The 21534-nt window shown below is 39.6% G+C and overlaps 1 protein-coding gene across 3 annotated transcripts in view; it reads right to left on the bottom strand.

The window, feature by feature from the left end:
• Positions 1-559: 559 nt before the first annotated feature.
• The window catches only part of TMEM63C (transmembrane protein 63C), a 128543-nt gene continuing 107568 nt past the window's right edge, over positions 560-21534 (bottom strand). For 2 of the 3 annotated variants that reach the window (XM_051977521.1, XM_051977523.1), the window contains exons 18-25: positions 21181-21267; positions 18691-18756; positions 17410-17572; positions 17013-17118; positions 14810-14977; positions 13151-13263; positions 12397-12471; positions 560-8542 (exon numbers count right to left, since the gene is read on the bottom strand). In XM_051977521.1, the coding sequence (XP_051833481.1) occupies positions 8297-8542; positions 12397-12471; positions 13151-13263; positions 14810-14977; positions 17013-17118; positions 17410-17572; positions 18691-18756; positions 21181-21267 (1024 nt within the window). In that variant the 3' untranslated portion in view covers positions 560-8296. Of the gene's footprint in view, positions 8543-11971; positions 12080-12396; positions 12472-13150; positions 13264-14809; positions 14978-17012; positions 17119-17409; positions 17573-18690; positions 18757-21180; positions 21268-21534 lie in introns of all 3 variants that reach the window. The other variant, XR_007950620.1, reaches the window with a different exon arrangement.

Consider the following 21534-nt stretch of genomic DNA (forward strand, 5'->3'; position numbering starts at 1 on the left):
ATACCCACCAGTAAGGGCTATTGCAATAGCCTACTTAGAGGCTTGCTTCTAGTCTCTCCTGGCTAATCCATTTTTCATATGGTCAGTGGTTCTCATGCATAGATACAATCATATCACTCATAAATCTTTGATTTCTTTCCCTTCTGATACTGCCTTTCAACCACTCTGAATACATCTGGTATAGTTATTTTCATGCTGTTTCTATTAGAATGTCTCCTTTAGACTCTGATTTCTCCCTATCCTTCAGCTCCACTTTGTCTTCCCCTATTAGAATACAAGCTCCTTGAGGGCAGGGACTGTTTTTGTCTCTCTGTATCATCAGGATTTAGTGCAGTGCCTATCATAGAGCTATCACTTAATATTTGACTGAGTAACTTACCCAAGAAAATTTCAAGCTCCCTTTGCCTTTCATTCAAAACTTTCTTCAAGGTGTTACCTTGATTTTCAAGTTTTTATTATGTTATTACCTTTTGCATAATTTACATTCCAGACAATTCGGTCTCTTCTTTCTCCCATTCACCATGCATCACTATTTGTTGTTTAAATCAATCAACCAATCAAGAATTCACTAAGCACTTTATTATGCCAAATGCTGGGAATAAGGTAAAACCGAAAAATTCTCTGCTCTCATAGAGCATACAGTATATTGGGGAAATATACATATAGATGAAATATATGCAAAATAGAAACAAGATGATCTGAAAGTGAGGAGAGCACTAAGCAGCGGGGTGATAAGGCTTCACATAATATGTGAGCTGGGTCGTGAAGGAAACTCGGATTTCTTTACCTCTTTTCCTCCTCAAAAAGTTTGTTGGTGGGAGTGGGGAGATAAAGGGATATAGGACATGTGAGTTTAGGAATGGAGACATCGAAAAGCACATTATTTTTGAAACTAATGTATTTATCATATAATGTTGCATGTTATAGTCGTGTGTTTTCATCTTCTCCCCAATTAGACTGCAAAATCTGTGACAGAAGAGTCTGTGTCTAATCTAAATCTCATATCTATCCTCATATACTGTGCCTTCCACATGGCAGGCACTTAATATGTGTAGGTTGAACGAATAACATTTTTAGTGGACCTTGCTGCTCATACTGATAATTGTTTTCACTTTCTAAGTGCTCACAAATTAACCCTTAAATAATCCATTCTAGTCTTTTTGCCAAGAATGAACATCAAGCACAATGATCTTTATTTTGTCAAATCTATCAAATGATACATGCTTATTAATAGCTTTTAAATTTCCTTTTGATTAACCATAGTTATAAGTAGAGTTTGGTTCTTATATGTTGAGAAAATGAGATATAACACATGCTGTCAGGCACAAATAGTTGATGTATTGGTTGGTTTTCCTGCACTGCTTTTTTTTTTTTAAATTACTTATCACAAGGCATGAATCCATAGGCATGGGAAGGAAAGGGCTTTATTTGGAAATAAGGTGATATAAAATATTTTTAATAATTAAAAACAAGTCATACCAAACTAAGCATATTGTTTCTCTGGACAATGTTATTAAGTTCATAGATAAGGGAAATGCTCTAGAAATACTAATTCCGAATTTTAACAAGCCTTTGACAAAATCTTGCATGATATCCTTCTGGCCAAAATGGGAGACACATTGGCTAGATGAGATAAATGCATTTAGACTAATGACTGATTAGACCTAAAGAGTGGTGTGATGACAACCCACAGATAGGTCTTTAATAGAGTGTTCCAGGGCTCTGGCCTATGTCATATTCAGTTCAATATTTTTATCAGCAACTTTTATGAAGACTATATGCTTACCAATAAGAGGTTCATCAAATTTGTTGGTGTCATGAAGTTGAGAGAGAAAATTAATATATTGGATTATGGAATCGGGATTCCTAAAGATCTTGACAGATGGAAATGCTGGACTAAAGTTAATGAGATGAAATAATCAAGATATGTAAAGTTCTGCACTTTGGTTTAAAAATAATGCACAATTACAGGTTAGGGGCTGTGACTGGTTTCAGTGGGCATCAGTAAGCATTTACTATGTAAATGTAAGCACATGAAGGACTGGGGACACAAATATAAAAGACAGTCCTTGCCCTCAAGAAGCTTACATTCTAATGAGAGGCAGCAGCACATGTAGGAAAAAGGTGATAAAGGAATTATTTCCAGGGAAGTCATATTATGAGGGGAACAATTGGGCAGTCAATCAAAACACCCTTTCCAGAGGCAATGGCAATATTGATCAGAATAAGAGGTAGAAAAGAGGGGTGTGTGTTTGCATGTGCATGTATGTGTTAGGGGGCTTTAGGGGATGGTTATGGTACATACAGTGATATCACAGCCAAAGTGCTCAGACTTAGGCTGCATTAATAGAAGTACAGTGTTCAGAATGAGGGAAGTGATAGTCTCAATATTCTGTCCTGATCAGACCACATCTGGATTATTGGCTATTGGATAAAGTTCACAATCTTTCACCTGGCATTCAAGGTTCTCCATCATCTAGTACAATTTATTTTTTCCAGTTCTTGCCCATATTATTCCCCTCAACTTAACTTTCCAATCTAGCCAAATGGATCTGCTCTGTGTCGCATGCCCTGAGCTATTCATGCCATGTGCTTTCTCATCTCTGCACCTTTATCGTTTCCTATGCCTTCAGTGAGTTCTTTCCGCTTTCTACCTGTTGAATTCCTGTCCATTCTTTAAGGCTAGACTCAAGTGCTATGTCCTGCACTGAGCTTTCCCCGACCAAGAGATGTCAGTAATGATTTTTCTCTAAAATTTCAGCTATTTCATTTATATTTCTTTTGTGTATTTATGCATTATAGTTGTGTATCATATTCCTCTACTAGACCATAATCCCCATAAGGACAGGAACTGTCATCTAAACTTTGGGTCTTTTCAAGTACCTAGCAGAGCAACAAGACTGCAGGGTAGGTTATTAAAGTTAAATCAGATACTGAATGCAGTTCCATCGTCCATATGCAAAAGTTAGAATAATTTCCTCCCAGTTCTGAAATGCTATTGTAATAATGTCCAAGAAAAAAGACTATACTTCCCATGAGATTCTAGGTTCTGAGGATGTGTGTGTGTGTGTGTGTGTGTGTGTGTGTGAGAGAGATTTTAATGTCTAGGAATTAAATTCCTTTGGGATTCTGTGCCTATGATGATGATTTTAATGTCTAGGAATTAAATTCCTTTGGGGTTCTGTGCCTATGATAATGTTAGGAGAATGAGAAATTACTAGGGGACGGAGGAAGAGATTGGCCATAGGAGCACCCTGTGCATGAAGTGGGACAACAATATTTTCTGCATTCTGGCTTGCTGAGAGTAAGAGAGAGCGCAGGGTCTGTAGTGACATGACCAAGATAGTAAGTGGCAGCTGAAACCAAAATTCTCAATGGGAATCTGGGTGCTTCATGAGTGGATCTTTCCAACTCTTATTTCAGTTGTGCCATAACATTTGCCATATTTTCCCCAACACTAGAATATGAATCTCAAGAAAATGTTTTCCTCACTACTGCCTTAAGGAGGAGACTCTTAATTCCTGGGTTAAGAAGGTACATATGCACTGAGAGTGATATTTTGCTTTTTTAAATGTATGCCATTTAAATGATTATCTGGTCAAGTAGTTCCAGTTTCCAGAAATTCCAATATATGGATTGGGATGGGCGCTTGAGCCAAATGAAGTATATTTGTCATCCAATATATTGATCCTATTAATCAACATGTATTCAGAATTAAGTAGTGATGCTACTTAAAATTATATGAAAATATGGATGCAGGAAAGAGGTACCCCTTCACTTCCAGGGTTGACAAGTTAGGGAATATAGAAGTCCCTTATATATGAGACATATGCACTACTTCCCTTCAAAGTCAGAGAAACTGAGGCAGTGACAAGCTTAGGGAAGAAAAGAGAAGGCTTGAATTTCTAAAGAATACCTTCCCACTGTTGTCTCAATAGGAACTCGAAAAGTTGGGGCAAAGGCATTTAATTTAAGCCTTCTGTAACAGGGGAGCAACTGACACCCACTTTGCTCTCTGGGAATAATTACATGAAGGATATTTGATTCCATAATTCTTTTTACACCATAATCCAGATCTACCGCTCCATACACATCCACACACAAATGTTTCAAGAGCCCATCAGAAGGTAACTGGATTTGAATCCTATTACATGTGACCTTGAACAAATTATTTAACTTCCCTGGGCCTCAGTTTGTGGTAAACTGATAGGAAAAAACATCATTCTAAGGTTTCTATCAGGAGGCAAATAGATCAAGGCAGTTCCCAACTCAGTGGTCATGTCCTATTAGCCCTGAACAAAGTCAGCTGTAGCCAGATTAGGAGGAAAGGGAGGAGGCATGGCCACTCCACTAAAATATAAATTGGAGCAGTCCTTATCTTCAACTTCAGTGCTTTTTGAGATTTGATCTTTTTGCTGTTTGTGCTTCCCTCAGGTCCTTTCCTTCCCCTTCTGAATTTGACTTGTCCTTATATCTTGTCTCCCCTCAGATTTGCCACTTTTCCTACTCAATTTTGTCTGTTCCCCGACTGCCACTAGAAATCTAGTTTTCTCTCTTCCCTCTCTCTGAGTGACCTCTTGGATCTTGGTAGGAGACATTCTTATTTCCATCCTGTTAGGATTGTCCCACCAATACAGGTCAAAACAGGATAGTTCTTAGAAGCAACAAGACAGGGTTTTATCCTATAATCAGAAGGTCTTGACCCTGTCCAGACTGTTTTGATGTAGGGGAATAGAGCCAGGCAGGAAACTGGGTGGAGTTTGTTTTATTCAAGACATGGTAATAGCAATAGATTTCAAGGTCACAGAACTCTGGCACATTCCTAGAGTGATGGCAGCCAGTGGGATAAGTCAGACACCTCATCAGAGTCCCCATGGACATAATGCTAATAAGCCTTTCCTTCCAGAGACAGTGCAGAGACAGGGCAGTGGAACCCAGGAGGGTTGTACCAGGGCACAGAATGGGATTAGGAGTTTGGGGGAGGATGCCCAGTTAGAAATGGCTCCCACAGAGTCAGACTAAACAGAGAAGTCTGTTCAAGGTCAGAGTCCAGACACTGTTCCTACTCCCCCTGACCCCGATAGAATAAAGCTCAATTTCTCCCAAAGGAGTAAATGTGGGACAATCAATTCCAAGGAGTTTAAGTGTGTGTGTGTTTTGGATGCATGGGTGGTCAGGTTGTTGAACTGATGTAAAGTGGGATTGGGTAGAATATAAGGTTAAAGTTTTAAGATGTAGATATGAGGGTGGTTAGGATGTGTTATCCTATGTAGAATAGAAACAATTGGATGACCAGATGTAAGACAGTTAAGATATATGGAAAGAAGGAAAAATTAGGGGCTTGGACAGTATTAGGATGCTTGTATCTATAGGAACAAATGGGTAAATATATCTTGGGTCATAGCAGATATAGGGAACAAAGGGAATGTAACAGAAGGATGATTGGATTTGTGTAAAAATACATAGAATGAGTTTGAAGGGAAGGAATGACTTCTTGGTTATACAGTCTAAGGAAGGGTAGGGAGACAAATCCCACTTGAGTCCCCAGATCTCTACACTACTTTTCTCCTTAAAATTAGACTTTATCAAATCTGTTATCCAGATGTTGGTGATGGTGGGACTGAATGCTAATCCCAGTCCAGTGGTGTTTGCATCTGGTAGCCCTGTTCATTTACCAGATGGACTTGTACTCCATTTGAGTTGAATTGAAATAAAACTCAATTCCTTCCCCTCACTCTCAAGGTTCCATCCTGGGGAAGAAGGATGAGGTTCCGTGAATGGATGAAAGCAAGATAGCAAGTAGTTAATAAGTGGGAGTGTGCCTAAGAAATGATCACCCCTTGCTACCTTCTGGGTATGCTGCTGATCTGTCCTGAGGCTGCCAAATTCTATGCTGTAAACCTGCAGAAAGCCTGAAGAGATCAAGGAGCACTTGGCTTGGGTCCTCCAGGCTGCCCTACGATGGAAAGGATCCTTTCTTGCCCATTAGTTGATTTAAAAGGAAAAAAAAGCCCTTTGGCTTAGTTTTTACTGTTAGGGTTTAAGTAAGTCATATTCTTCCTCTCTTCCAGAGTTTGTTTTTTTTTTTCTTGGCTGCATTCCTTCAGTGTAACCCAGTTCCACTGTGGAATAAAGTCCCTCTTTTCTCCAATCTTTCCATTATTTCTAGGATCATCTGGTCAACTCAAAGCAGGCAAAGCACTCTGCATATATGGGCATTTTTCATCACCAGAGCTCTAGCTTCAACCAGAATGGGATTGAGTACACAAATGCATGTGTGTATTATAATAGGATATTCCTTTGCATTAGAAATTGGTGTACTGGCTACCTTTTGCATTTCTCTTAGACCTAAGGATTTTAAAAAACTGAGAAACTGGCAAGAAAACTTGAGAATTGATGCCATGAAATGAGGGCCATTCATCTTTCCAAGTGAGAGTACCCTATTCTCACTTTTCCTCTTCCTCCTCCCCTCTCCATCATTACAGAGAAGCATTAGATCAGAACTCAGGAACAAACAGGTCCACTCTCCTTGGCTCATTCCCATGCTCTGACTACAAAACCAGAGGAACTTTTTTTACTTCTTGTACCAACTTTTGGGTGGTACTGTCAAAGTCCATCACATATGGCAGCCTATTACATCCCAGGGCTATCTGCATGGTGTTGGAGTTGAGACAGTAGAGGGGACAGTTCTTAATACCCTTCCTCCTAAGTCCTCCTCCTGCCCCTTCCTTCTGTCTTTGGACTGATTTAGCCCTAAGAGAAGAGCAGCATTAATGATAGAGGGAGCCCATCTTGGGGGCACGGATGGGGGCAGCATGACTTAAGAAAACAGGTGTTCATTATCCAAGTTGGATGATGGCTTCCCATCCATCATTCTAAGCTTCCTCCCGCTGGGGAATGAGGGAGGCTGGAAGAAGCAATCACCAGGAGCGGTGTCTGGGTTGTGGGTCAACATGGGGGAAAAGACAGCACTTTCCAACAAATAGAAAACTGCTTCTCTCCCCTTTGGCATAAAAATACATCACTTGGGTCTCCTCTGGCAAAGGGAAGCTTGGAGAGATGAGTGAACATAGGAAAGGTATGATGTCCTGTTTGGGGTCACTATCCTGGGGTCTGGATGGGAGCTTCTTACCATCAGCTTCTAGTTACTTTAGTCCCATCCTGAACCAGAGACACTCCCATGGCAGCTGGCAGGGACTATTTGACATGGCTGCCCCCCCTTACCCTGGAGCTCTATTCTGCTGGAACTGACCAAGGTGCTTAGTTCCCCGGGTGAATGGGAGATCTTTTATATTCTTCAATATCTTCAGGTGAAGGCTTACTTCCTTCTTTCCCTGTCTTACTTCCCAACATATACGAATGTTTGGTGGGCTTTAAGATCATCTCGAGGATTTTACTCTGACTCCTGCCCTTACTTGGTCAGCCCATTGAGCATAAAGGCTGAGGTTCTCTAATCTTAACTTCTCTTCTTCTGCTGTTTTAGTTCAACACTACTCTGCTCAGAGCCATCTAGCAAATGGTGGGAGAGAGGAAGAAGAGGAGTGGAGGCAAGATGTGTGACAACTCAAAAGATTTCCCTTAACATAATCCTTGGCTCTGGCCATTCATACTACATAGAGTTTCAGGCTAGGATGAAGCTCCAGGGCCACAGGAATCCCTTCTCTTTAGGGAGGCTGTTTTTCCTCATGAATTCTAATTTGGTGAAAACCTCCAACCTCAGGCGTTTGAGGAGGCATCTTCCTCCAATTCTGGGTTAAGGAAACTAAGAAGTCTCCCTTCTTAGATTGGCCAGCCCAGTCTATTCTCGTTTCTTGATAACTTAGCCAGTCATAGATCAGTTGAGATTTCTTTGGGTCTTCGGGGAAGTGGGAGTTATGAAAGAATGGTCTGAGTGGTAGATCTTCCAAAAGGCAAACAAATTGGAGAAGAGTTTTCAGAGGCTGCTGAGAATAGGGACCCTTTAGGACCCCTTTTTCCTGTGCTTTCTTTTTCTCATCTTCTTTTAAGGAAGTACCAATATTAATTCCTAGGCACTGATGACCCCTTATGAGACATGGACGTTGCTTAGTACTTTCAGTCCACGAGTCCAGACTGCATCTTCCACCAGATTCACTTTCTAACCAGTCAAGCATGCCTGGGATCTATCAACCTGCCAGTGCCTTGGGGATAGAGGCAGGATGAAAAATGGCAGCCTTCGAGGATCTGGGGGAATGGGCATGTGGGTCGAAAGGAAGGGGGAGATAGGATCTACCCTTCTGCTCCCTGCCATGTTCTTCTCTTGATGCTGGCATTCCACCTAGTGTGGGAGCACCTTTGGTGGTGGGGATGGGTGATCCTTATTTGTTTTGTCTTCCATTAATAGCCCCTCCTGGTACTCGCCCTCAGCAGTCTCCACTTCGGATGCCAGGCTCTGTGGCCCACTTTCATCCTCCCTGTCCAAGGCATCCAGCTGGCTGCTCATGGTGCCGTAGGACTGGCGGCCTGGAGAGGTGGCTGGAGTCAGACTCATCTCTAGTTCCTGGAGCACTGGGGCCACATACAACTGGGCCCCCCCAGACAAGAAAAAGGAGAGAGAGTAGGAAGTCATATCCAGGCATAATTCACAGCTTGTTCCCAGTATCCTAAATCTCTTGCTTCATGTCCCAGTATACAGGGAGTGATGCAATCCCTTAAGTTCGATTCTTCTCCCCGACCACCACCCACAAAACTAAGCCCTTTTATTTTACACTTATTCAGGGTCTCATATTACTGATTTTCTTTCTGAAAACAAAGGGGGTTTTCCATAGGGGTCATGGGAGAATTTGGGAGATGCCCACAACAACTGCAGCTTTAATTCCAAACAGCTGTCCAGTAGGATGGTCACCAAGGTTAACTTTTGGCCACCAATTCCTACTCGTTCTCCTAGAAGGCTGTGAATTGCTGGAGCTCAGGGATGGCACTCTCCAGCCTTCTAAGAGGCAGAGTAATTAAGGGATGGAGTTGCACTTTAAGTCAGGAATGCCTAGGTTCAAGACTTGTCTCTACCATGTTAGCTCCCTGCAAAGGTCACTTAAGTGTGCTTGGCTAAAGAGTATCCTCACTATCCTAGGGAACATGTAGCCTACAAACCTACAGCTGCTCAACCCAGATAAAAATGGAACTGGGAAATATTTAGCAAAATAACTTAAATTTAAAAACATGTTAATTTGAGGTTTTCTAAGTCAACATGTGGCTACAGGGATTTGTTTCTCTTTGAATTTGATGCTCTTGCTCTAGGAAGCTCTAAGATTACAAATTGCAAAAGGAGATCCTGACTGCTTTAGTAGAGGCAGTTTCCTTACTGAAATCCTAGGTCCAGTACTTAATCTCTGTCTGTATCCCTTAGCACAGGGAACTCAGGAGGTGCTTAGTCAATTGATTTTATGTCACTTCCTAGAGCACTGAGAAGAATTACACAGCCAGCAGGTATCAGGGGCAGCACCTGAACCCAGGTCTTTGGGAGCCTGAGACGAGTTCTCATTATTCATTATTACATTTGTCTCCCCATTATGCATTTTTATTATGCATTATTATATTTGCATTATGCAAATATTTGCCTATTTATTATGCAACATTGCCTCCCCACCTGCCTTGTTGATTTTGTGTTGTGGGTCAAAGGAAGAAATAGGTTGAGAACCACTACTCCAGGTTTTCTCCTCTTCTTCCAATCCCAAATCTGATGTTTTCTATTCTTTAGCTCTCTTTTAGCTACAAACCAGCACGAGCTGAAGGTACCCTAAAGAGGCTAATGGGAGGAGAGCAAGGGAGATATCATCTACTTCCTAGTGTCCTTAAAAGAAGGGAGGAATTTTAAAAATGGAGCCAGATAATCAGTCTACACTGCAAACTGAACAGTAAAGTTCTGTCTCCATGTGGCAGGGTGAGGGGCATAGCACCCCCTGATCTGGAAAATCTGCATTAAAATGTTTGACCCTGTCTTTGTGCCAGAGAAGTCTGATTTTTTCATTTTCTTTGATATAACACTATATGTATGTTTTACATTTTGGAGGTTCTGAACTTTTTCTGTTCATCTGCTGGCTTTCACACATCATCTGTGGCTTTTGCAAAACTTCCCCCAACTTTCTACTTAATTTCTTCACACTGACTTGTAATATGCTGAAATCTTGATGGGGAAAGTCGGAATGTGGACGGGATAACTGTATTCCCATGGAGCCTGTGCTGCACATGTGTGCAAAGTGAAAATGACAACAATCACTTTACAATTAGAGAGAATGGATGTAAAATTTCACTGGCACAAGGAATTCTTGGATCAGGATGCAGCCTATTAATTCAGGTCAGCACTTTCTTTGTAATTTATAGTCTTAGAAAGTTGCATTCGGGAACTAAGTGCTTAAGTGACTTGTCCAGGGTCACACAGCCAGCATGTGTCAAAGGTGAGTGACTCGAACCCAGATCTTATTGTCTTGAAGGCTGACTTTCTATATCCACTATTTCAGTCACTGGCAGTCAGTTTTATTCAGTAAAACAAATGATTAGAGGAAGTCTCAGGGGAAGAAACAATCTCCACATATTTTTCAACAATAATAAAAATGCATTATGAAAGGGCATTAGAATAGTCTGGACTTGAGTTTAAGTCCTAGATCTGCCAGCCTGCACCCCTGCTTTCCAAACCTCAGTTTTCTCATTTGTTAAATGGGTCTAATACTTTATTACTTCCTAAAGAGTGTTGTGAGTGACACAACTTGCAATCCTTTACAGAACTATAGAAATGCTTGTTATCATGTTATCATTATTGTCTCCTTTTAAAAACCTGATGCCTATAAATGTTTTATTTTGTTTTTATTTTGTTTAAGAGGTAGCTCTGATCATGAACTTATATATGTATAGATGTATATACACACATATATGTATACAATATATATTTGAAATTATATATGGACTTGTAGCTATGAACTTATATATGTGTATATATAATATATACATATATACTATGCATATTAATATATACATAATATATAACAAACAAAACATTTATATACATATACATATAATATGTACATAAATATAAATATGTATATACATATATATATATATATATATTTAAATTATGGATGAAGTTATTTGTAGCCAAATGTGACTATTCAGCCATGTGGGACAGCACTGGTGAGTTTGTCATGGATTGATCCAAACTAAAACAGTTTTCACATGTGACGTCTTCATTCAAGAGCAGTTTGTGGTTCAGACTTTATAATAATGATTATCCTATATCAGAAAGCATTTGGAGTAGAAGTGGAGGTAGTTTCTTCACTCAAAATTATGAGGGTTATTCATTTCTTTAGAGTCATTAGGAAGAATACCTTTTGAACTTCATGGACGTAAGATTCATAATTGGTAATTATGAAGGCAGGTTGGGAGGTAGTGGGTAGAGAAATAGTCTCAGGTTCTGAAAGACCTGGATTCATATCCTGCCTCTAACACGTATTGATTTTGTGATACTGGGCATGTCCTTTCTCAGTGGTTCAGGCAACTTTTTAAGATGGTAAGTTTCAGAGAAGTGTCCACATCTGGCACATCTTTATGCCAATGAAATCATAGGCCCAGTCCCTATCCTCAATTAATGGTTAATTTTAGCCTCCCTCTCCCTTTGGCTCCCCACACATGTGACTAACCCTTTATCAATATCCAGGATTCCTCTCTCTGAGCCTAGCAGCTCAGAGCCCACTTTGGAATCTAGTCTCAGACATTCTGAGCAAATCATTTAGCCTCAGTTTAAAATGGGGATAATCTTCCAGATCAAATGAGGTAATTGTTATATTTAGTACAGTATCTGGAATATCAAAAATGCTATGTGTGCTTGCTATTATTATTGTGACTATTATTATTATTATTTCACCAATTTCTTCTCTCCCCTCAGTTACAGAAGTCGTTCTCTCTCGAGGTCTGTGAATATTGAGATCAATTTACTACTGTCAGAATGATAGACACATCTTACCCTTCTGTTCAGACTTTGATTCTCTCCCTTCTGCTCTGTTCTCTGGCTCTCCAACACCTGATCTCAATTGCCGACAGCTGACTGTAATCTTGATTCTAGGCGCTTTTTCTGAGGGGTAAGGGAACTTCTGTCTATATCTCTTCCCCCATTCCAGTCTCTCAAGCCTCTAACCTCTAATCAGCTGCCTTGGGATATTTTTCCTCCCATTTAACCATGACTGACACATAAGAGCCTTTCCCTTGAGTCATTTCCTTGTCTGTCAGAGGAGGGAAGTACATGGGATCCCTCTCCCACCTCACTGGGCCTTGGCAGTGATTGCTTGCTGCCTATCCTAAGACCTCGGTCCTACCAGTTCTTCAAGAACTCATCATCCCCCTGTCCTCCCTGGCCTCTTTCACATCCCAGTGGGCAGGGACATGACTCACATTTTGTATGAAGAGAGAGGAAGACATGCTTCTTCGGAGATTGAAATCGCTGGAGGTTGTATCTGATTGTTCTGCCTGTTACAGAGAAAGGAAGACAATGGGATGAGAATATGAGGACCTCGTTGCTCAGAACTGGTTGGGCTGTTTGGCCTCCAATTCAGTGGCCCCCTCTTAGCCCTCAAGTTTTTCTTCTTGATTTATTTCTCTAACCCAGAGAAGAAACCATGGTTGGCAAACTGTTCCTGAAAGGGATGGCAGAATCTGGGATGGGACAGGGCGGACGGCCTTTGTTACGGGCTTTTTTCCATTCTAAAAGACCATCTTGGAGGGGAACTTAGGGGAAAACATAATTGGTAACCTATTTTAATCTTTGGTAGCCTGGTGGGGAGGGAAGAGAAATAGTTTACAAAGTACTAACCTTCTCTTCCCTTCTGGTTTTAGGATTGCTAAAATCACAGATCAATATTGTTTGTCCTCTGGAGAATGAAGTTATGAATCCCTGCCCAAAACTTAAGTAAACTAAAGGGACTATCAAATCCAAATGAACAGGAGTGGTTATCCTTTTGGTTTAGAGTTAGTATACAAATAGTGTTACAAGTGAGAAGGGGAATAGAATAGGAGATCAAAGTCCTCTTCTTAGTATTCTTCTAATCTTCAGTCCAAAATTGGAACAATTCTTCAGAAAAGAGGAAGGTCAGGAAGGGGTAAATGAGAGGCAGAATCCTGGGAGGAAAGAAGGGACCACTAGGCTCACCTCAGTCTCAGGCCGTTTCCTCCAAACCTTCCTAAAGCAAAGACTAATGAAGGAAGTCACGATGGAAGCAAAGAGGATCATAAGGGTAAAAACAGTGACGGGATGAAGGCCTCCTACAATGGGAGAGAGAACTATCATGGAGCTTAAGCTCACAGATAATTATCCTTCCCCTTAGCATTCCAACCCCTTCAACCTGCTTCCAAGATCATAATTCAGGTGCCATCTGAGAAAACAATCTACCCAGTAGAAGCTTATCCATACTCTCCAAATATCTCTAGAGGAACCCTAAGCACTTGACTTAGAGCCTTCATGATTAGCACAGTACTGGGCATGTAATAGGTGCTGATTAAATATTGATTGTTTGGCTGGTTAAATGCCTGAAAACATTGGAAGGAAATCTTCTCCTTATCTTCCCAACCCCAAGGTGCCCAGTCTTCTCCCTTTAAATCTCTAGGGACAAAAGCAGACATCTGACCTGACCAAAATACACAATTTCAATCTTGGATGGTATATTTCAAGATTTGTCTGCACTCAAAGGCATAAATATATATATATATTTTTCTATGTATCTGCTTAAAACTAACTTTTTTTTTTTTTAATTTTTATTTTTTATTTAATGATTACTTTATATTGACAACATTATCCCTTGCACTCGTTTCTTTTCCGATTTTTTTCCCCCCCCTCCCTCCCTCCACCCTCTCCCCTAGATGGCAAGCAGTCCTTTATATGTTGGATATGTTGCAGTATATCCTAGATACAATATATGTTTGCAGAACCGAACAGTTCTCTTGTTGCATAGGGAGAACTGGATTCAGAAGGTATAAATAACCCGGGAAGAAAAACTAAAATGCAGATAGTTCACATTCGTTTCCCAGTGTTCGTTCTTTGGGTGTAGCTGCTTATGTCCGTCATTTATCAGTTGAAACTTAGTTAGGTCTCTTTGTCAAAGAAATCTACTTCCATCAAAATATGTCCTCATACAATATCGTTGTCGAAGTGTATAATGATCTCCTGGTTCTGCTCAATAAATATATTTTCTCCCTCTTCTCAAGTGGAACTAGACGAATGCAGGAATCGCGTTAATCTGAACTACCAAAATGTGTCCTTTTTTTTAATCGATGTATTTTTTGTTTGTTTACTCAGCTTTTCATTCACCTTTTCACTTGTCTATCTATTTATTTATGTAGTCATTCCTTGAACTAAACTACATTTCATTGCTATCTCTGGGTTTTCTAGCATCTAAATTTCTCCTCCATTCCCCCAGAGAATCATTTTTTACAATAAAAAATTTCTTTCTCTCTTTTAAATCCTGATTTGACTCAACCTTTCTTTACTGTGATCCAATCTAGAAATACTGTCTCTGTTAATGTCATTTCATGTTTCCCCTGTTCTCTTCCAAGGACAATAGTCTTGGGTAATTTTTGGTAATCTACAGTCTAGAATACATCCCTATGCTTCACTCAATAAAAGTATTTGAAATTTGTAGTGATTCAAGTACAACCTACCCAGCCTTCCACTCCCTACTAGTATTTTCTGTGACCATAGAGTTAGTTTACTTTGGGTACCAACTATTCACAAAGTCAGAACACTTTAGGGACTGAGGATGGAAATGGTGAGAGAAATGGGAACAGGACACACAAACCTCTTTTCTGGCCCTACCTAGACGGACAATGGAGAAGAAGAGCAGCCAGAATATAGAAAGGATGGGCGCCAGGATCACCTGGTAAACTCCCACCATGTGGAAGTCTTCTCTAAGTTTGGTAGGGGCGTAGGAATAATACAAGTTGTACTTATCAGTAATATGCTTCAAAGAAATATAAAGCAGCCCTGGAAGAGGAGAAGGGAAGAAGAAGAAGAATAGAAGAGAGACCATTAAGAGGCAGTTCAGACAGTAAAAGCCTACTTCCCTTCCCCTTCCCTTTCTGAACACTTTCCCAAACACCCCAACTGAAGAAATCAAAATTAAGATCCACTTAGAGATGGATGCCTCATACTTCCCTCAGAAGACAGGCAAAACATTGGCCTGATGGTGTTTTTTAGGGACAACTTTCATTTCAAATGTAATTTTAAATTTATGTCCTTTTTCAATTAATAAGCATTTATTTTCTCTCCCTCTCATTTCCCACCCTCTTCTTCCACCCACTGAAAAGGAAAAACAAAACTCTCATAATAAATATATCACCAAACAAAATAAATTTCTGCACAGGATATGTTAAAATGTATCTTTCAATTTTCATCTTGAGGATAACATTAATTTTTGACCCTTTAAATTTGAGCTAGGGAACAAGATTACCCCTAGAAGCCTTGATGTCAGTGGGAAGTTCTTGGTCAGCTTGGTAAAGTTAGTAATTTAAGCCCCGCCACTATCCTTTAAGGCATTTCAATGGAACAGAGACTATCTCCTGCCCCACTCCAATTTGGAGGTAATAGTGATGAATATTTGAGTCACTGGTGAATTTGGAATAAAATAATTTTTTTTGGAATAAAAAATTTTTTTTGGAATAAAAAACTTTTGGATATGGGGAACAAGAAATATAGGAAAGGCTTGTGGTTCACCTGGACCTAAGTAAACCTCTATTTTCTATAGTTTATACCATAAGAATTTTGCCTTAGGGTTGATAATCCCCTTCTTGCCTTCCTCTGTAGTCATTACTGACCAATTATCTAACCTTATTTCCTTCCCACCTCTTGACCTTTCTAGAGATCAATCTTGATATGGGAGGTAGAGGGGAAATGATGGCAGATAGAAAAAGGAACAATAGTACTAATCCCTCTCAAGCTCCTAGAGGCAAAAACAGCTAAGAAAATGGGAAAAGTGGCTAGATTAACAGACCAGGGGAGTACATCTCTTCTTACCTACTGAAGAGAAAAAGTAAGAAAAGGCAAAAAAAAAGGAAAGGAAAGGATGTGAGGGAGTGACAGAGAGGAGGGATACATTAGAGCAGAGGTTATTAAACTAGGATCCAAACTCCTTTTTGCTTCTTCCTCTCCCTATTTTTCCTTCCTTCCTTCCTCCCTTTCTTTCCTCCTCCCTCCCTTTCCTCCCTTTCTTTCCTTCTTCCTCCCTTTTCTTCCTCCCTCCCTCTCCCCTTTTCTTCCTGACTTCCTTCCTGCCATTTCTTCTTTCCTTTATTCTTTTTCCCTTTCTCTTACTAATTTCTTAATTGTATTTCAATATAATGGACTCATTGGTAGTCCTGTGTATTTTATTTCATGTACTTAAAACATTATTCTGAGGAGCACTCCCACAGGCTTTGCTCACTAGACTGCCAAAGAGATCCATGACACACAAAAACTGTACACTAGAGAAATAGGTTTGGAAATGAAAGACAGAGAAAAGGAGACAGGTGAGGAATGTAAGAAAGTGATATTTCTGGTGTTTTCATCAGTGCTGTATATCCAGATAGACAAAAGGTTGGAGGGGAAATTGGGAAAATCATGGAGAGTTTGTGATTAGCCACTCAAAAGAAATGGAATGGAATTTAAGTCAAATGTTATTCCACTTTTCCCTGTTCTCTTTTTCTCCAGGTCGGCTTCTGAGGAAAAAAGTCACTGTTGAGGACTGGAAGATAAGACTGGATAGGACTATTTCTAATAAAAATCTGGTCTAGTCCCCTAGAAGTGAGAGGTAAATCTGCACTTCTGGAATTGCTTCAGTGTTGGGGAAACAGAACTAATGATTAGTACCAAGCTTCCCTTTAGTCCCACTTGCCCCTTATGATGCTACTTAAGATGCTACCAAACCCCAGAAATACTATGCACTGTAAGAACTGGTTTAGGTGACTAATCTGAGACATCTCAGAGGAATCTAGAGACCAGAGTTAGCCGTTGAATCCCCTAATCCCTCAGGAGGAGAACTTACCAAATGGAACAATGAGGGGGCAGGTGATGCTATATGCCATCACAACACTGATGACACAAGAAATCCAGGAATACTCACGTCCATATTCAAAAGTTCTGACTTGTTTCTAAGACAGAAAAGATGCACTTTTATTACACAAAAGGCCTTTGAATTTCCTCTGTTCTGGCTGTTTCCCTTGCTCTTTTGCCCTGCCTTTTAGACCCACGTCCCAAGTGTCACTGTCACTCCGCACCTACCCCGCTCACCATCCCTTCTTTTGAGGGCCTCGGCTGCTTTCTCACAGCGCCTTCTTCGGGATAATGAAGGGAAGCTATGTTTTCCATGCAAGAAAGGCAGAAACAGAAGCTGTTTAGGCTGTTGGGGGTGGGAGTGAGGACGGCACGCAGAGGTCTCTTACCTGCCTGATGTTCACTCGTTCGCCTTCAGATTTGGAGAAAAGGAGGCGTATGCTGTAGAAGAGAAGGGACTCTATACGCAGCAGGTCACTGCCCGTGCCGATCAGACTGGAGGTGATGACATAGTTAACAAAGAAGGCCCCGTTGTCAGGAAGGAACACACACCTGCAGGGGCCAGAAATCAGAGTGGCGAGAGGTTGTGGTGGTAAGAGGAGGGAAAAGCAAGGGAAGAGGAGGTAGAAGAGGAAACAAATAGAAAGGGAAGTAAAAGTCAAGATCAAAATAGGGAAAGGAAGAGAAGATAGATAAGAGATTAAAAAGAGAAGAACACAGAAAGACAGGAAGAGGAGAAAAAAATTTTATAAATATGTTCCCCACATAGTAAAAGAAGGAAGGAAGAAAACATTAAGGATCCTCAAATTACCCTGGCATGGATTCTGTCAATATAAAGTTATTATAAAATAAAATTAAATTAAATTAAAAAAACAAAAATAAAAAAATAAACCATTTTTATCAAAAACAAAACAAAACAAAACAAAACATTAAGGACCCTCTATGCACTAGGTATATACTAAGCACATTATAAATGTTATCTCATTTGAAACTCACAACCTCTTTTGAATTCTCAGATGCTTCTCCCCTTTTATTGGAGGGTTGGAGTGGAACAATAAATTCTTTCCAAAGCCTCCCTTTACAAAGGGCTCCCAATTTTTCAGCTTACTTCATTTCCTATCAACTACTCCATAAACATCATTCCCCTAACTTCCTCCCTCTCCCCCCACCAATCCCTGGAAGACAGAAATTACCTTCCCTTTTCTTATTGGTGTTCCCAGCTAAGCATTTAGTAATTCTTTATAAATGTTTATTGACTATGAGACTATGACAACAATCCTGGGAGAAGGGCACTATTATAATCCCAGAAAGAAATGAAATGACTAGGTTAGGATCACAGTAAGTAACAGTGTCTGAGGAAGCATCTGACCCTAGGTCCCCCCAAATTCAGTCCAGCCTTCTCTCCATAGAGATGAAAAAGTGGCTCTTTGTGAATGTGGCCTTTGGAGGAAAGGCAAAGGCACATATGTGTAAGCACAGACCCTCCCTTTCTGTTGCCCATATAGGTACACATACAAACATATACATACATATATAAATTTGTGTAGGTATGCACAAACATATAACCTTGGGGGATGAACATACATGTTCGAAATGACATACCAACACTATATATCTACAAATACATACATGGTAAACATACCAAAAAGGCAATGGCCATGAGTACTCACTGGAACTTCAGTTCTGCGTGGTCCAAAAAAGTGCTGTCAAGGAGCCATCGAAAGAAAAGATCCAAACTTGAAGGAAGAATGGGAATACAAAAATGAGCAATAGGTCAAATATCCCATTTTTCTATTCACTATCTTCCTCTGTCAGAAAGAAGTCTCATTTGGTTATTATCAGATATGACCAATTCCCAGACTATCCTGTTTATATGGAGTGTTTGTGAGGATGGAACATCTTTAAACAACCTTTGAGATATTGATTATCTATCTTTAGGCAGTTCTGGGACCTGATCTGTCAGATATTTCCGTCTGGCTCCTTGATACCCCTTTCCTCTGAGTTCCCACCTTTACTTCCCTGAGAAACCCCAAGGCTGTATTTTCCCTATAAAAAGATCTGCTTATGATGAGGATTTTTGTTAAGTTCTTTTCAGGACTAAGCCCACTATGAGGTTACTCTCTCTTCCTCATAGTGTCTTCTCTCTGTTGACGTCTTTCTCCTCACTCTAGCTAACTCTGGTTAGTCTGTTAAACTCCTCTATGGATCCAACCTGCCACTAAATGGCATACTCAGGCCTCATGGAGTATTTCCTTTCTACTGAGTAAGTGTGAGTTCCACTGAGGAACATGTCTTTCATATGCTCTTCCACTCTATTTCATATTTACCATTCCATTCCTGGTGTCTATTGTATCCCTTCATTTTGTCTGTAACCTATTCCCCAAAATAAATTTACCATTTGCCAAAGAAAATGACCCAGTGTGAATTTCTCACATGTTTATTTCAAACTAGGAATTGCCACCTTGATCTCATTACTCCTGCTTTTCCTTCTTCTGGTTCTCAACTCTTCCTTATGTTAAAATAGTAGTGATTCCACTAGGTACATCTCTTCAATGCCCCCAAATATCCTAAATTCCTTTCAAAGTCCATGTCTCTCTGCTCATCTTCTTCCAATACTCTTTTTTGCATATTGAAACATTTTTCCCTTTATTTATTTTTAAAAATACTATCTTTTTATTATCAAAATATATGTGAAGATAGTTTTCAATATCCACCCTTGCAAAACCTTGTGTTCCAAATTTTCTCCCTCCCTTCTCCCCAACTTCTTCTCCTAGATAGCAAGTAGTCCAATATATGTTAAACAGGTACAATTCTTCTATACATATTTCCACAATTTTCATGATGCACAAGAAAAATCAGATCAAAAAGGAAAAAATGAGAAAGAAAAAAAAGCAAGCAAAAAACAACAAAAAATGATGAAAATACTATGTTGTGATCCATAGTCAGTCCCCCATTGTCCTCTTTCTGGATGCAGATTACTTTCTCCATCATAAATCAATTGGAATTGACTAAATCACCTCATTGCTGAAAAAAGCCAATACCATTAGCGTTGCTTATTGTTTTCTTTTTTTCTCTTTCCTTTTCTTTCTTCCCATTTTTTTTCTTTTCTCTTTCCTTCTTTCATTCCTTTCTCCTTTTCTCCCTTCCTTCCTCCCTTCCATTTTCTTCTCCTTTTCTTCCTCTTCCTCCTTCTCCTCTTTTTCCTCTTCTTTTTCTGCTGCTCCTCCTTCTTTCTGCTCCTCCTCCTCCTTCCTTCCTTCCTTCCTTCCTTCCTTCCTTTCTTTCTCTTTCTTTTTCTTCTTCTTGTTCTTTTTTTCTCCTCTTCCTCTTCATCCACCTTTTTCCTATCCTTATTTGCCCTCTTCTTTCCACTCTCCCATTAGAAAAAAAAGAAAAACCCATGTAACAAATATAATTAATCAAACAAAGTAAATCTGTCCATTGATCCTTCAGAAAGGCCTTTATTTAATAAATAAATCTTGAGTCCACAACCTCCCTTTTGTCGGGATGTGAGTAATAGGTTTCTTCAGTGTGGACTACTGATAACTGCTGGAATTTCAAAGAATTTCTTCTTCATATAATGACTCTACCTATAGTTGAAGATGGAAACAATGTTCCTTCTAATTTTTTTCTTTAGGCACAACAAAGTTAGTTCCCTTAACCTTTGAATGAGAAGGTTGAATATCTTTGACATATTAGTTACCATGCTCTAAATATAATACTAAATTAAATGTTAATATATTATGCTAAATGTGGTATCCACAATTGAATTCATTACTTAGGATATTATTTGTCCAAGGACTATCACTTCCCTTGTTCTGGGCACTGAGTACATTAGGATATGCTAAGAAAAAATTAAGATTTCTTTATTTTTCTTCTTTCCTTTCTTTTCCTTTCCTTTCCTTTTTTCTTTTTCTTTTTCTTTCTTTCTCATAGTTACATAACTGTTAACAAATGTTTATGTATTTCTAAATAGATTATAAAATCCCTAAAATCAATACTTTATGACTCTCAACAGTATCTGGAACTATAGTAACACATAGTACATTCCAATAAAGACTCAATTTGTTTGCATCTCTGTGTTGGGCAGGAAGATGGATGACTCAATCTCGCTGTAGAATCAATTAAGAGAATGAAGAGGTCTGTATGTGGTTTCCTACCTGGTCAGGCCCAATGAAGGCAAGATAATCACCATGAACACTAGAAAGAAGTAACATTTATATACTGTGAACAGATTTCGGTGTGACCTAGGGGACAAAAAGAGGGCAATATTCAGTGACGAGAAAGAAGCAAAAAAAATCAAGAAATTAAAATTTTGCACAATCTAAAAAGAGATATTGGAAGAACTGACATCACTACTGAAGTCTGAATTATCATAAGACCTCAGTCTCTCCTATCTTTTTCTTAAAACTAAATTCATAGGTAGCAACAGGCAATGATAGCTTTCTACTGAACTGGTCAATCTATCAAAGAAGCTCATGTTTTCTCATAGAAAGTAGTGTCTACAAGGACAG

The sequence above is a fragment of the Antechinus flavipes genome, chromosome 2 (genome assembly GCF_016432865.1).
Source record: "Antechinus flavipes isolate AdamAnt ecotype Samford, QLD, Australia chromosome 2, AdamAnt_v2, whole genome shotgun sequence".
In the NCBI taxonomy this organism is placed as follows: domain Eukaryota; kingdom Metazoa; phylum Chordata; class Mammalia; order Dasyuromorphia; family Dasyuridae; genus Antechinus; species Antechinus flavipes.